At 47.1% G+C, this 16,593-nt stretch overlaps 1 protein-coding gene across 2 annotated transcripts in view; it reads right to left on the reverse strand.

Annotated features, from left to right (window-relative positions):
* Positions 1–16,593, reverse strand: part of TP53BP2 (tumor protein p53 binding protein 2) — a 322,660-nt gene that overhangs the window by 19,465 nt on the left and 286,602 nt on the right. For both annotated transcript variants that reach the window (XM_085612994.1, XM_085612995.1), the window contains exon 16: positions 8,010–8,176. In XM_085612994.1, coding sequence (XP_085469120.1) covers positions 8,010–8,176 — 167 coding nt within the window. The remainder of the gene's footprint in view (positions 1–8,009; positions 8,177–16,593) is intronic.

Raw genomic sequence — 16,593 nt, forward strand, 5'->3', positions numbered from 1 at the left:
GAAAACCTGTAGAGATAGTGTGGATCTAATGTGGAGAGGCAGTGTGTTCTAGAGTATTGCGGCTCCGGCGAGGAAGCTGCTGCCACCCAATGTGGTTTTCTTGAATCTGAAAGGGGTCACTTTGTAGGTCCTCAGAGATCAGAGGTGCCTGTTAGGGATGTAACAAGAGAGGGCTATTTTTAGGAATTCAGGACACATACCATGTAGGGCCTTAAAAGTGAGACAGAGGGTCTTGAATTTGATCCCATTCCTGATGGTAAGCCAGAGTAGTTCCTTGATGGCAGGAGATACTGAAAGAGGTTTGGGGAGATCAAGGAGTACTCTGGCGGCACAGTTTTGGAGGACCTGAAGGTTAGTTTTGTATTGTTTCTGTAGGTTGATATATAGACTATTGCAATAATCAATTTTCGATCAAATAAGAGAGGACACAACTGTTTTTCTAGAATTGATAGGTATGTAAGGAATAATCTCTTTGATGATTCTCAAAGTAATGTAAGAAGCGGATATGATGGCATTAACTTGTTTACTGAGATTTAGTTTGTCGTCAAGAATCACTCCCAAACTTTTAACTTTGAGAGTTGGCTCTGGGAGTGGTCCCATCTCTGGCGGCCAGCAATCAGGAGTTTCAGAATTTAGCTTTAAAAAATGCCTGTCCATCCAGGTGCCAATTTCACTCATACAGTTGTGAAGCCAGGAGCTTATGTTTTTGGCCTTATTTGCAGCAGATACCACAATTTGAGTGTCACCTGCGTAGGAGGTGAGTGAGAGACCAAAGGATTGGATCAGCGGAGCAAGTTCAGCTATGTATATATTAAGGGGGTGGGACTGAGCGAGGACCCCTGCGGAACTCCGCACGGTAGCAAGAATGTTTTAGAGCTGAAGTTGTCAAGCATCACTATATTTTCCCTGTCCTTTAGGAACGATCTGAGTAGATCAAAGGCTGTACCCTTTATGACAATGGAGTCTAGACTGGCATAGTATTGAGTGATCTACGGTATTGAAGACCGCGGATAGGTCTAGCAGGATCAATGTTGCGTTTGCTCCTTCATCAAATGTGGCTTTAAGTACATTTGTAGCTTTGATTAGTGCTGTCTCGGTACCGTGATCTGAAACCTAATTGTATTGGGTTAAACAGATAGTTCTCTTTGAAAAACTGAGTAAGTTCAGTATTCATGATTTTTTCAATGATCTTAGAAGGGAAAGGAAATCTGGAGATATGTTGGTAGCTAGAAGGAGAGAGGAATAACAGAAGCTTTCTTCTAAGATGAAGGAATGTGCCTGACCGGAACATAGAATTAAAAATGTTCGGCAGAACCTCAGCTTTTAGTTCAGGGATTTGTTTGATCACCGAAAGTGGGCATGGGTCACTTGGAGATCCAGATTTAATGGTCTGAATAAAATGTTCCACTGAGTTTTAGGGACTGGGCTGAAGCTAGACAATTTTTTGATGGTCATTTTTTGTTAAGGAAGGCACTGGATAAAGCTATCTGCCATTGGGTTGTGGATGATCTCTTCCTCTTCTTCCCCACCATCTCTAGTCTTTAACGTTCCTTGTCTGGTGGCGAGCCCATGGCTATAGGTGCACTGACTCGCTTTCTGGCTGCAGTGACTATTATGGAATCGGAAGGAGTGTTGTTTTTAATGTATGTAGGGTCTTTTAAGGAGTGCCTTTTTTCTTTACCCTTGGTACAACTGCACTGGATGAGGCCAGTTCTTTAAAGCGTTCCATTCCCTGCTCTAGCATGCTTAACAACATGGGCGATGCAGAGTAGGATGTAAGTGGCAAACCTTAAGTGGGGGATATGCTGTTGCTGGGCAGGTTACAAGGTACTTTGCCACACGTTAACAAATGAGTTGTCAGGATAGGACGATCTGTGTATGGCCCCAGAAAGTGAAGAGGAGTTGGAAAGGGGGTTGACTATGTTGTTTCCAGGCAAGCATAGCCCGGCCATTTAATGTCTCACAGCCTCATTTCAACAGGCCCGTATGCACATCACACACAAGAGAATGAGGGAAAAAGGCGTCCTACTGCTAAGGGGTCAAAAAAATCCTATGGCTGGCCTAGAACAAATGTGTAGCCCTATTAACAATAATTATATTGCCACCAGCCAGAAAAACCATAACTGAGTGAAGGGAAAAAGCCCACTTTGCAAGGTCCATGGTCTCATGGCTTCCTGCGGCACCCTAGATCCCTCTTACATAGAATAGGAGCCAGAAAGTGTCTCACCAAATTAATAAAGCAGGGACATTGCAAGGGAAAATTACCAAAACTGAAGGTTGGTACGGCTGGCCCAAACAACTGTGAAATGCAGCCTTCATCATAATCATGCTAATTTACATTGCTCAATTAGAAACCCAATTTGGGCATCAAAGTAATAAGGAGAGCCCCAAGATTAAAGAAGACTAGAAAGGTAACGTTTTTTATCAGATTCTAACACAAAGTTAGAGGACTTATTTTGCATGGGTGGGAAGAGTACCATAAAATGCTTGCATCAACCAGAAAAGACTGCCTGGCTGCCCAGACCCTTTCTACTGTGGTAGAGGTTTGAGGTAATACAGGCTTTCCTATAAATAATCTTCTGCTTAAGCCTCAAGGCATACATCCAAACGAAGTGGAGCTGATTTATAGAGTGATAATGCAAAAAGAGCATTCACAACACTATTCAGTGAAAAATGCCTAGATCGGTTATCTGCAGCTATCTTAAGGTCAGCTGTCTGACAGGCCACTCCACCATTCTTCGGAAGTCATTACACTGAGTACAGAATATTCACTCATGTTTTGAAAAAGCAGTTATTGCCTCGCAAGGGACATGGGAAGCACTTCATAAATAACAAAATAACACTGTACCGTTAATATCGGTGATAGCACATTTAATTTAGAGCACTTGCATTTGGAAGTGATGAATTATTAAGCGCTATATGAAAAACAAGCATTAGAAATGCAATAGGTCTCGCATTTTTTTGAGTTGGAGCTATTGGCCTAGCTTAACAGCTACCAGACAGAAATTGCCACTTTGCAGGTGCCAAACAGAGCATTGCTCCGTGAAATGGCCTGAAAGCCTAAAACGATGTTGATAAACTAAAATATAAAAAGGCAGATCAGGATGACCAGGAGGAACCGTAGACGTATTGGGATGGCCAACACACGCAAACGATGAGTGAAATCGCCTGGGCGTGACCCAAGCACGCAAAGGCGGGAGAATCCGACCCAATGCACCAATAAAAACTCCGTATTTGTAAATGGCACAACAACAAACAAATGGCACTTCATGGGCATGCCAAAAGCCGATAGAGGAGATAAAGTTAAAGCTTGAAGATTTATATAGCGCGGCTCATCACCCGTGAGGGTATCCAGGCGCTGTCCATGCACATGGGGAGATTAAGTCATTTGCCCAGAATCTCATGATGTCGCACCAATGCAGAGACTTGAACCCGGATCCCCAGCTCCCCAGGCAACAGCTCTGACCACTGCACCACATCCTCTCCAGTACTTGTTTTCCCCCTTTAGGCAATATTGCACAGAAGCCCGCTCTGCTGTGCAATACATCTAAGAAAGCATTTGAGGCACAAGCAACATGAGGGAGGTACTGCACCCTTTCCTTGCCTTGTGGATTTTCTTTCATTCCATAAGCTAATGCTGGGATATTTTTTGACAAAAAACAATCTAACAAACATTAGCATCTGCAACGCCTATAGCTCAAACTTTCACTAATTCGAGACCTATTGCATTGCAAATGCTTGTTTTATTTTTGACGTTTTTCTGCTTAATAAGCTTTGTTTCATTTACCGATCTAAGTGGAGCCTGCCACCCTAAATCAGTAAAAAAAGAAAAATTGCTTAAATGGTGCCCGCGGCATTCCGCATGTGCGCGCATGTCGTCTGACGCATATCACTGGAATGACTTGATCCAGGGCCCAAGTCCAGGGTACACGTGAGTAGATAGTGTCCACCCACTATTTTCACAAGGTGGACGCCATCTACCTTGCCAAGAGGTTGGGCCCCACTGAAATGAACTCGCCCTGGTGTAATTTTCAGGCACCGTGACACATTTAGCAGCAACATGCAGACTGGGAAGAGGGCTTTATTTTAAATTCCATCTGGGCCCAAAACAAAGGCCAAATTTACGGGTCCATCAGGATTCCTTTTGTTCGGGTATGCTTGGCTGGGAGCCTCACACCTAGATGCAAATACAATGAAGGAGAAACAAAGGCACACCGCTTGTTACTTAACAGGCACTTAAGAGAGGCGTGGTTTTGACTTTGTTCAGTCCCTGTGTATAAGATATGCATTCACTGTGAAAATGTGAGATGTTGGTCTGTCACAGTATTTACACAAATAATCGTTTAAATACCACTATTTTGTCTTATTTCTTTGATAGCGCTACTCAGCCCAATGCAGGGTTTCGAAACTCTTTATCACACTTATACATTATACATGGACAAGAAGTCCTATAAGTGTGTACAACAATTTACAGGTTGATGTTTTATGTAAGACAGAGTAACAAGCTGTGTAGGAGTCACAGGATCTTTGTTCACCGTGCTATATTAGCAGGGTTACAATTTATGGACTGCAGGTAACAAAATGATCTCTGCGTTAAAAGCAGTAACCCACTTACATATCTACATAAAATAAAAATCTGCTGGTATCATGTTACATGATGTGCTTTGGAGACGCATTAACCTTCTATGCTACTTTTATTCAAAACTGGGTCTAGACAAAATTCAGATTTTTCCAGCAAATGTGTTAACCTTGAGATTTCTCTCCATTATTATTATTATTAGCACACAAAGATCTTTGCAGGAGGTGCCCTAACCCCATAAGATATTTTAAAATGCAGACGTTGCAACCATTTAATTATAACCGATTCACCACCATGTTTCTCCTCGCTGCCTTTTCTTAGTGGCAAAGTTTTTTGTAATAATGTGTATAAATTGAGGCCCTGATTTTGCGTTGGGAATGCGTCACTTTTTGGGCAAAACCCAGATACAAAATCTCATTTGGTAAATCTTGCAGTGTGCTCAAATGTACTCTTGATAAACCGGCTAAACGTGTCTGAGGTCCTAAGTTCTGATGCCCCTTCCTGTGATGTTACATTCTGTGATGCCATGTGCCCTTACATCCCGCGCCATGATGACACACAGTCGTGCTCACCACCCAACTTATGTTTTTTAAGACTTGTGCCCATATGTGACCACCATATAATTTTTTTTTTTTTTTTGAAGATGCTGCAAAGTGTGTTCCGACGTTGCACTGTACCGCCAAAAGTATGTGTTAAAGCAAATGTCTGGCAAGGTGAAGCGTCTTGGCTTTGTCAATGCATGTTCATTCAAGCAGTTATGCATTTTATGATAAATGATAGAGCAATGTAACCATCTGTCCTCAGAACTTCTGAAAAGTAACTGAAAAATGCAGTGAATATGCATTTTTCGCGTGAGCTTACATTTCTATGTATCACGTTCTGCTGACTTTAAATTAAGTGGTGTTGCATTATTGTAAAAAACGCGGTAAAACCTCGTCGTGCGCAGAAATGTCCCAGAGGTTTAAAATCTGGGTTTAAATCTGCTGCCTGCGATCCGTGGAAACCCCTCCGTATTACCACACGTGTGGAAATGCTGCTGATCCTGAAGGCAGTCGCGTAATTACCGTATTGTGGCATTGCCCTCTGTGAGTTAGCCTGGCACTCGAGCAGGGGTCGGTCAACGGCCTGCCTTTACTTTTGACCTATAGACCCCCCCCTCCTGCCTTGGGAAGCAGGCGTGTGGAGTGTGTTGTGTTTTGGCACAGCTCTGAACAGGACCCTGCACCCCCTTGCACAGCGCCTGGCTGTGCAGGTTAATAACATTCTTCAATGTGCTCTTCACGAGTGACGAGATCTTGGCTCTGAGTGCATGGCGTAGTGTCTGTGTGTGCTGCGTTGTAGCTGTTCTACGGGGGAGGTGGCACTGCAGGTAGGAGGGCCCTGGGCCTCATCCGGGCCCTGGCGGGCTGAGCTCCTCCGGGGGCACCGTGCGCGCAATTTATGACTTGCGGCGCCTCCTGTGTCGGCTCAGTTTACCCTGGCACAGCCACTCGCCGCTCTTTGAGCAGCATGCACGCAGCGTGTAGAGAGCGGGGGACTAGAGGCATGTGTCCGGTGGGAACAGCAACTAGACGCCGCTCAGGGAACCAGCTAGTTAAAGCTTGAACGTGAGGCCACCCTGGTGCAGAACACTTGCTGCGGGGGCGTGTGCACGTCGGTGTGTAAGTACACATATCCGTCCGGCTAGAAGGGGGGAGGCACGATAAACAAAGGAACAGGCAGCCTTCAAGATGTGTGCAGTGATCGGTGCCACCTGTGAGGTGGTGGCCGTGTGCGGCACACCACGGAGGTAAATAGCACGGGTTACAGGCGGTGGCGGGTGTTGCACAGACCAGGAGGGTCCGTGTAGAGCCGGTGTTTGTACTCTGCAGCCATGCGGTTAAGTGCCTTCCGAGGCGCACAAGTGTGCATCCGAGATCCGACCGCGTTGTGTGAAGCATGTGGAGGGGAGGCGGGCACTAGCGGAGTCGGTGGCATGCACGAAGATGCTCCCGTGTGTGCAGCGAATGAGCCCTGGGCAAACAGTGGGTGAGGAGGTGAAGGGATTATTATTATTTTTTGTTGTAAGTGTGAGTAGTCAAGTGCCCTCGGCAGGGTGCGGCGAGGGCTCACGTGGACGAATTATGGTGATGTATTCTGCGCTGGCGCAGAAGTGGTCCGTGCGCTTCTTTTTGCCGTCGTGCACACTCAGTAACTGGAATTTATTTCGAGTGAATGCATTTTTTTCTGACATCTTGAGTCGGAAACACAGAGGCAGTTGCTGCCCCCTGATTTGTTGTGTTTCCCAGCTCTTTAGTCCGGTAAATATGTATGAAGTTGAACAAATATTCCTATTTACCATATGTGCTCAAGATGCCCAAAAGAAGCGCACATACTGACTCTGCACTGGCGCAGCGCAGGAGACGCCACCGGGTGTCATTGGTGGAATTAGAGCAACGGCTCTTGCTCAGTGGCAGAGATGAAGGGAGGTGTCCTGGGCGCTTCAGGAGGCCATCCGCAGAAGTGTGCTGTTAGGTGTGTGACGGCACAGCAAAGAGATGTGTGCAGCGTGTGAAGAAGGTACAGGGGCATGTGCTATTTCATAGGTAGAGAGCGCAGGACAGAGTTACGCAGGGAGAGGGCACCTAGGTAGCAGTCAGATCGGTAACTAGTCTTTGCAGAGTGCCCAGATACACGTGTCTTTGGCAGAGTGCGGAGATGTAGACAGGTGTATTGTGCAGTTATGCAAAATGCAGCACGTGTTGTGCAGTACACGAAGAGGCAGAGGAGTGTGCTGCGCACGGTGCGCAGCACCATAGACTCGTACCGAGCAGTGTGGTACTTACGATAAAAGAGTAATATGCGTAGCATAAGTATTACTTTTGTCAAGATTTATTCCTCTTCAGCACCATCCATAAGGTCCTCCTTCTCCCGTCTCGTTGCTGCAACTGCCTGGTGACAATCCCATCATTGCACAGCATGGCAGCACGGCTCGAGCGCATATAAAGACAAGGGCTCGCCATGACGTTTTCGTTTGGCTTTTTCTGCCGTGGCCTCGCCTGCTGAAAGGTTTCTTATCTTTATGGGGCCATGTGTTGGCCCCATAAAGATAAGAAACCTTTTGCAGCAGAAGGAAGGCAGGCGAGGCCGTCCAAATGGGACGGCTCAAAAAGCAGAGCGAAAACGTCACCAGCAGCTCTTCCCCAATGGCTGGCCGCCGTTTAGCATAAACGGTAACGCCGGCCAATGGGAAAGATGGGCGGGGCTTAAGGCCCCTTACTAAAAAATCCCATAAACATTAAATCTCGCCAGCGAGACTGCGCATGCGCGCAGCCTACGCTAGCGAGACCTAACAAGTTCACTCAGTAAATGCAGCTAGACCAGCACACAAAAGAGAAAAGAACAACAGCACCGAAGTGCTTGGTCAGATTATAAGGATGATAGCACATACCATACAAAAACTGAGAGCACTGAGTGTAACCTTCCTCCATCTCCTCACACTTATCAGCTGCAGTCTGTAAGTCACTGTATGTCATGGCGAACACAGCTGCTCCAGATTCCACCAAGAACTTGCAAACTTGGACATTATTGCAAGAGGCGGCACAGTGTAGGGGGGTCCTAAAAGTTTGCAAGGAGAGAGGAAATTGAATCAGTTTAGCAAACAATACATGCTATATCAATAATTAAGTTTGGAGCAAATTCAAAACCAGAATCTTTTTCAGAATCAACCCATCCTTAGATCTTGCAGAATTCAGTTCCCCAACAATTGTTTATACGTTATCAATAAACCACAATGACAACAACGACTCCAGTAAAATAACTTAAGCTCTTGGAATGATTTGATACAGAAGGTACCGAATGTGTGTGTCCCATCCGTCAGGCCATGTGTGTGCCAACTTGTAAACGATAAGGGGCACCCTTGTAAATGGGTGGAAGATGGTGCAGATAAAACAGTGGAGGTAAAATCTTGAATCTCCGATGTAGGCACCAGCACTCTGCTGCCATCTCCAGGACACTTTGAATGTCATGAGGATGAAGGGTCAAATTGGGGAAGTAAAAGCTACTCTGGCAAAAATGCTCAAACCAGACCCAATTCATTCCTCTCCTCGCTCTATTCTCCCTCTTTCCCATCATCCGTTCTCTTTCTCTTCTTCCCTCCTCTCGCTCTTCTCCCGCTATGATATTTTTCTCTTCACCACCCTCCCACCGGTCTTTCCCTCAACCATGCGACTGCTGCAATTAACCTCAGGGAGCTTGGGAAAGCGATAATCGCAACAGCAGCTGCCCCTGGCTTTCTAAAGCAGCATACAGAAGATCCAGCCCACCGGGGAAATGCCCAACTGAATAAAAGACCAGTCTGATCAGGTTAGGCTGCTCAGTATGTTTCCAGTCATAAGAGTGTTGGAGAGCTTGTGTCTATGCTGTGATGACAGGAATTTGAGGGCAGATGCAGAAGAATTGAACAGATACAGAGTTGCATGTTTGTGTACATAGCATAATTGTATAGATGTGTACAGTTGTTTATAATTATTGTGCATATGTTATCTTTCACATTGAGGCTACAGTACAATAATAAAATAATTGTGATTCTTGATTTTTTTGATGTGTTAGAACGGTTTCACCTTTTTTGGTTTAAATCTATTAACTGAAGGGAAAAAAAACAATGTGGGGATAATTTGGATAATCCCCCCTCCCCCCCAAAAACAAATGAAAACAGATGATTGTCTATAAACATTGTGTGCAATTTGACTGCAGCGGGCTTATCATAATAGGGTTGTTGTTAATGCAAATTGGCTGTTCTAAAACCACACCTTACAAATAGCATGGTTCCCCACCACCTTTCAGTGGTCTCACTTTAAGAATTTCCTAACCTCTTCAGTGCAGAATCGAGGTGGTTGGTCAAAAGACTGAGTATGGCAGTTTTATTGTATATTAAGGCAAATGCTACTTACCAGTATGCATCTGTTCTTGGCATGTAGAGCTGCAGATCCACACACTTAGCATAGATCGCCATCTGGTGTTGGGCCCGGATGTTTGCACTTGTTTTGGTCCTGGAAAGTCTTTGGAAGTCACGAGGTAGGCGACTCCTCCCTTGGATCATAGTGCGCATGGGCATCGGCTTCATCCTCAGATTGTTTTTCGCAGAAATGATGGAGCGTTGTACGAAACAGGAAAGATGCCCATGTATGCTGTATCTAAATAAGATGGTACTGGAACAGATAAAGGTAGCCGGAGAGGCGGGTGGGCGTGTGTGGATCTGCAGCTCTACATGCCAAGAACAGATGCATACTGGTAAGTAGCATTTGCCATTCGAGGCATATGAGCTGCAGATTACACACTTAGCATAGATTGTACAGCAGTACCCATCATTAGCGGCGACCACCAGTATCTGTTGCAGTAGTTTGAAATAGTGTTTTGAGAACAGCCTGGCCCACACTAGCTTGTTGTTTTGTTTGCACATCTACACAATAGTATTTTGTGAATGTGTGCGGTGTAGACCATGTAGCTGCCCTGCAGATATCATCTAAGGGTATGTTCCCTAAAAAGGCCATAGAAGCCTCTATCTTTCGTGTATGGTGGGCTTTCGGAGGAACAGATAAAGTACGTTTTGCTTTGTGGTAGCAGATTTGAATGCATTTAACGATCCATCTAGCTATCCCAGACTTTGATATGGGGTTGCCTTTGTGTGGTGGTGAGAAAGACACAAAAAGTTGTTTGGTCTTACGAAAAGGTTGTGTTCTCTCGATGTAATAAAGCAATGCTCTTACAGGCAACTCCACAGGCTGATTGAGGTGGAAGGCAGAAATGACTTTTGGAAGGAATTTAGGATTAGTTCGTAGAACAACCTTATGATGGATTTGCAAAAAAGGTTCCTGGATAGTTAGTGCTTGTAGCTCACTAACTCTCCTAAGAGAAGTAATGGCCACTAGGAGCGCAACTTTCCATTTTAAGAATTGTAGTTCACATTTATGTAGAGGTTTAAAAGGAGGGCCCATTAGTCTTGTGAGAACGATGTTTACATTCCACACAGGTGAGGGAGGAACTCTGGGAGGAATTATCCTTTTAAGGCCTTCCATAAAGGTTTTGATGGCAGGTACTCTGAAAAGTGATAATCGTTGTCTATTTTGTAGGTATGCTGCTATGGCAGCAAGGTGCAGTCTAATAGACGTATAGGCTAAGTTGCACCTTTGGAGGTGTAGCAGGTACCCTATGATGTGTTGCATTGACACGTCTAGGGGATTGATGGTGGTGTTATGACAATATATGACAAATCGCTTCCACTTGGCTGCATAGCAGGCTCTAGTGGTGGGACGTCTAGCTTCTTCAATGACGTTCATACAGTCAGGGGGAAGATTAAGGTAACCAAACTCTAAGACCTCAGGAGCCATATCGGAAGGTTGAGCTGAACTGGGTCCGGGTGTCTGATCTCTCCACGGTTCTGGGTTAAGAGGCGTGGTGAGAGGTGTAATTTTTGGTGCGGAGCTACGGACAGTTCCAGTAATGTGGTGTACCACGGTTGTCTGGCCCAAGCTGAGCAACTAGAATGAGAGTCAGCAAGTGTTGCTGTAGTTTGCGCACCACCAGTGGAATGAGTGGGAGAGGCGGAAAAGCGTACGCAAATCTGCCCGACCAATTCATCCATATCGCATTGCCTTTGGACAATGGGTGTGGATATCTGGCGGCGAAGCTTGGGCATTTAGCGTTTTTGTGGGTGGCGATGAGGTCTATCTGTGGTTGCCCCCAAATTTGAAAGAATGGCTGAAGAACTTGCGGATGAAGTTCCCACTCGTGGATCTGTTGTATTTGACGACTTAACAGATCGGCTATGGTGTTTTGGACTCCCGGGACATGTTGGGCTAGGAGAAATATATTCTGTGGTATAGCCCATCTCCATATGCTCTGTGCAAGCTGAGAGCTGCAGAGAGTGTGCCCCGCCTTGTTTCTGTATGTAGTACATGTTTGTCATGTTGTCTGTGCGGACTAAGACAGCTTTGCCTGATATTTGCTTTTAGAATGCTTTTAAGGCTAAGAATATGGCTAGTAACTCCAGGTGGTTGATGTGGAGTAACTTTTGTTGAGGTGTTCATCTGCCCTGCATGGTGTGATGTAGTAGGTGAGCTCCCCATCCGGAGAGCGATGCATCCGCTGTCATGACAATTTGCGGAACTGGCTCTAGGAACAGTCGCTCTTTGGAAAGGTTTTTGGTGTTCCACTACTGCAGAGAGCGATGAGTGCGACCGTCTACCAACAGCAGATCTGTTAGCTGACCTTGAGCCTGGTTCCATTGGCGTGCTAAGCATTCTTGTAGCAGACGCATCTAGAGTCTTGCGTGAGGCACTATAAATATGCAATAGGCCATCATCCCAATGAGTTGCATGAACACTCGGGCTGGAAGGGAGTGTTGAGGTTGAAATTTGGGGAGGAGAGCCTGCATGCTTGCTATCCTGGCTGGAGTGGGATAGGCTAGCGCTCTTGAGGTGTCTATGGTGGCACCGAGGTATTGTTGTGTGTGGGATGGTTGCAGATGAGACTTGGTGTGGTTTACTGTGAAACCCAGGTCGTGGAGTAGTTGGATAGTCGCGCGAGTGTGGTGTACACACTGGTTGTATGAGCTGGCTTTTGTGAGCCAGTTGTCGAGATATGGGAAGACGTGAATTTGCTGTCTTCTTAAGTGGGCTACTACTACCGCTAGGCACTTGGTGAATACCCTTGGTGCTGTTGTGACTCCGAACAGGAGCACTTCGAATTGATAGTGCTGCTCATCCACTACAAACTTGAGATACTTCCTGTGAGCTGCGTGAATGGGAATATGGAAGTAGGCGTCCTTGAGATCTATGGTAGCAAGGAAGTCGCCTTGTGAAAGAAGAGGAAGGACCTGCTGAAGTGTGACCAAGTGGAAATGGTCTGAGTGTATGTATAGGTTTAGGGGTCTGAGGTCTAAAATAGGTCTCAGAGAGCCGTCCTTCATTTGGTATGAGAAAATACAGGGAGCAGACTCCCGTGTTTTGTTGGCGCAGGGGAACCAGTTCTATTGCATTATTTTGGGAGATTACCTCCTGCTTTAGTAGTGATAGATGTTCTTGTGACATTGGACGTTGTTTGGGTAGTTTGTTTGGGGGGGTAGAGGTAAGTTCGAGACAGTAACCTGATTGAACTATCTGTCGCACCCACCTGTCTGTGGTGATGTTGGTCCAGACAAGAAGTGTTAGACCTGTCAGCCCTTTGGGTGGTCCCTCCTCATCATTATTTATTTTGTCCCACTTTTGCCTCAAACCCTGTTTGAATTTTTCCTTTTTGGGAACCACCAGACTTTTTAGTGTTGCTGCAGATTCAGGGAGCCATTTTATCTACCCCTGGAACTTCTGTCTGAGGGCCTGGAGCACAAAATGGTGGCCACCTGTGACATCACCAGCACCCACTGGAACCTACTAGAACCTTCTGCAACATTCTGGAGCCCTGTGACAGTTGGAGGCGGTTTAGAATGTTGGGAAGCTAAGACAGAGAGTTGGCAGTTGGAGTGGGCAGTTGGCACCTGACTGGTGAAGAGTGAGCAGCAGAAACCTGAAGGAGGAAGGAGTGAGGCAGCAGGGGTGGAAACTTGTGCCTGGAGTGGGGTCCATAAACCCACCCTTGATACTAGTCCCTACTGACTGAGCCCAGTCTGGAGCCCTGTGTGGGAGGAAGTAAGAAAAACCATCTTAAGGACCTGGACAGCAGGAACAGGCCTTAGAAGTCAAGAAAGCAAGTACCTGACCTGGATACTGGTTTCCCTGGAGCCGGACGTCGAGTAGCCTGGAGACCTGGAGCCTGAGGTGGAGAAGCGGCGCTGACTGGAAAAGCAGACGTCGTGCCCAGAGCCGCCAGAGATCGTGAGAGGGCGCCGACGGAGGACGTGAGGTGTACCAGAGGTCGAGGAGGAAGTTAACCAAGGTCGAGTGAGCGGTGTCAACGGGGGAGTGAAGTCCGCCCTCCGGAGTCGCCGGAGACCGAGGTGAAGTGTGCCGGAGGTCGGGAGTGAGGATCGCACTCCGGAGTCGCCGGAACCTGAGAGAATCGTGCCGGAGGTCGGGAGTGGAGGTCGCACTCCGGAGTCGCCGGAAACCTGAGGAGAGGAGCACCGGAGGTCGGGAGTGAGGATCGCACTCCGGAGTCGCCGGAAGTCGACATCGAGCCAAGGCCGGCCGACGTCATCGAAGCTGAGGTCGCCATCGGACCGGAGCCGCCCGAAGTCGACATCGAGTAAAGACTGCCCGACGCCATCGAATCGGAGGTCGAGATCGAGCCGAGGCCGCCGACATCGAACCGGAGCCGCCTACCGGCGTCGTCAGGAACTGACATTGTGCCGAGGCCGCCGACATCGAACCGGATCCGCCTCACGGCGTCGACACGACTCCAGCGGCGTCGGAACTTCAGAAAAAGGGCAGTAAGTGGAATAGAGGGCGCCAAAGGCCCTGTGGAATCCTAGGAGACTACTCTAGGGGTTAGAGAGGTGCTGGAACCAGCTGGACTGTGCCAGGGGTGAGCTGAGACTAATTCAGAGGGGTTGTGTAGAGTGAGAGAGCCAGGTCTCTAGTATTCCCCCCTTGATCTACCTCAGTTTAAGCCTCAGCCTTGTCCAAGCCAGGGAGTAGACACCCTCAAGCCTTCCACATCCCCACAAGCTGTGCCTGGGCCAAATCAGCCCTTAGGAATTCAAATGTGATCTGATTCTATGAGTGTCACTGTCAGCTTTTAATTATTTATTGGGGGCACTGTATTTATTGTATTTAACCTATTTATTGCTTCACTGTATTTATTGGTCCACAGTATTTATTGATGCACAATATTTATTGGTTTACAGTATTTATTGCCTCAGAATATTTAATTGCCTGTATGTATTGCACTTATATTTATGCCTTCCTTATTTATGATCACCCCTATTTATTGAATCATTAAGACAGTATTTATTTGACCTGCACTATTTAGAAAGTTTGTATATTGTGATTGTGTATTATTTATCTAATCAGCCACTAAGAGAAAAAGAAGATAAAGAAAGATATTTTCATAATTTTTACGGTGTAGAGTCGTTTTTGGAACGGATGCACGCATGGTTATTGTATGGGTATGTCGTATGCTTAGCACGGTGCCTGATTCCTGACCACTCGAGCCAAGCTACCACACTGTATGTCCTGGAAAGACCCCGTTACCACCAACCCTTTCCGGTGTGGGAGTGGGAGTATTTCCAACAAGAAGGAACTGTTGTAGTCTTCCCCTGTCAGGAGTGGAATGGTCCGGGGGAAGCGGAGGGAAGTCATTAGGCAGGGGTGGAGGCAGAGCGGGTGTTGTTAGTCTTGCCTCTGCCCTTGTTATGGTTGCCTCTGTAACCTCTTCTCTGGTAACCTCTGGTGAAGGTTGACAGGTTGGAAGCCTTGTAAGAGGTGGAAGGGTTGTCTGATGAGTAGCCTCTGGAGTTGCCTCAGTAGGACAAGCGACGAAAAGAACGTCTGGGAGCTTGCGATTGCAAGGCTCCCATTGACTTGGCTGTGCCCGTGTCCTTTTTCATTTTCTCCAGGGAGGAGTCTACATCAGGGCCAAAGAGGTTGTCTCGGTCGAATGGTTGGTTCAGGATCCAACTTTGTACCTCAGGCTTAAAGCCTGAAATGCATAGCCAAGCGTGCCTACGCAAAAGGACACTGGTATTTACAGCTCTGGAGGCGGTATCTGCCACATCGAGAGCGCAACGGATGGATGTATTGGTTATTAGTTTACCCTCCTGTATGAGGTCATTGGCTTTATTTTTATATTTGTCCAGGAGGTGTTGCAATAGGGACTCTAACTCGTCATAATGTGCCCTATCATATCTGGCTAGCAGGGCCTGAGTGTTGGCGATGCGCCATATGTTTGCTGCTTGTGAGGCTGTCCTCTTGCCGGAGGCGTCCAAGAGTTTCGATTCTTTATCAGGTGGGGCTGCGTCACCTGATGTCAGGGAGTTAGCTCTCTTCATGGCATTGGATACCACCATGGAGTCTAATGGAACAGGACCCTTAATGTAAGCTGGGTCTCTAGGGGCGGCTTTGTATTTCTTTTCTATGAGAGGGTTGATGACTCGAGCCCTAACCGGATTTTTGAATACATCAGGAGCATGCTTAATAACTCCTTTGAGCATGGGTAAAGTAGATGTTGACCTTTGTGAGGTGTCGAAAGTGTCCAACAAGAAATCATCCTCGACGGGGTCTGTGTGTAGGTCGACCCCGTGGTACTGGGCAGCTCGGTGAATGAGCTGATTAAAGCCCATGGTGTCCTCTGGAAGGGAAGGCCTAGAGGGGTAGATGTCGTCTTGCGGGAGATTAGGGACATCAGCTGTACTATATTCATCCCAAGGGGCAGGGGAACCAGCAGGTGGGCTGTGATCCCCTAGTGGCACCTCGTCCGCACCCCCCCCCCCGTGTCATCAGAGGTGTCATCACCATCTACTGGTGTAGGAGATGGTGTAGGAGAATGGGGGGGTGGAGGTGGAAAAGGGACTCTAAGCGGGGATGTAGCAATGTCCCTCTTCTTAGGTGGTGGAGCAGGTGCCCAGTGGTCTTTTCCTGGAGCTTAGTGTGCGTCATTTGACCAGTTTTAGGGTCTTTAACCAGAGTTTTTTGTGCAGGGTCTGGTCGAAAAAGCTCTTCTGATGAAGGCTGGTTTTTCGGCGCCGAGTGTTTCGGATCCGAGGGCTTTTTTGGCACTGGCTCCGGAGTGTCCTTGGGTTTTGACCTGTGTTGTTTTGCAATCTCTGTATGTTTTTTCGGTCCGATGATTTTTTCGGCTCCGAAGTGTGCGAGTCCGAACTCTTGGGAAGTGGCTTCTTGGTCGGCTCCGAGTGTTTTGTCGGTGCTTGTTGTTTTCGTTGTCGAGGGCTTTGAGGTGGAAGCAGTGGTCGACACGGAGGAGGAGGGCGGTTTCTTTTTCGGTGCCGAAGATTGAGTTTCGGCACCGGACGCAGGCTGACTCGAGCCCGAGTCGCCTGAAGGATTGGTAGGTGTTAGACCTGTCAGCCCTTTGGGTGGTCC

Source organism: Triturus cristatus, chromosome 6, assembly GCF_964204655.1.
Source record: "Triturus cristatus chromosome 6, aTriCri1.1, whole genome shotgun sequence".
NCBI classification, from domain to species: domain Eukaryota; kingdom Metazoa; phylum Chordata; class Amphibia; order Caudata; family Salamandridae; genus Triturus; species Triturus cristatus.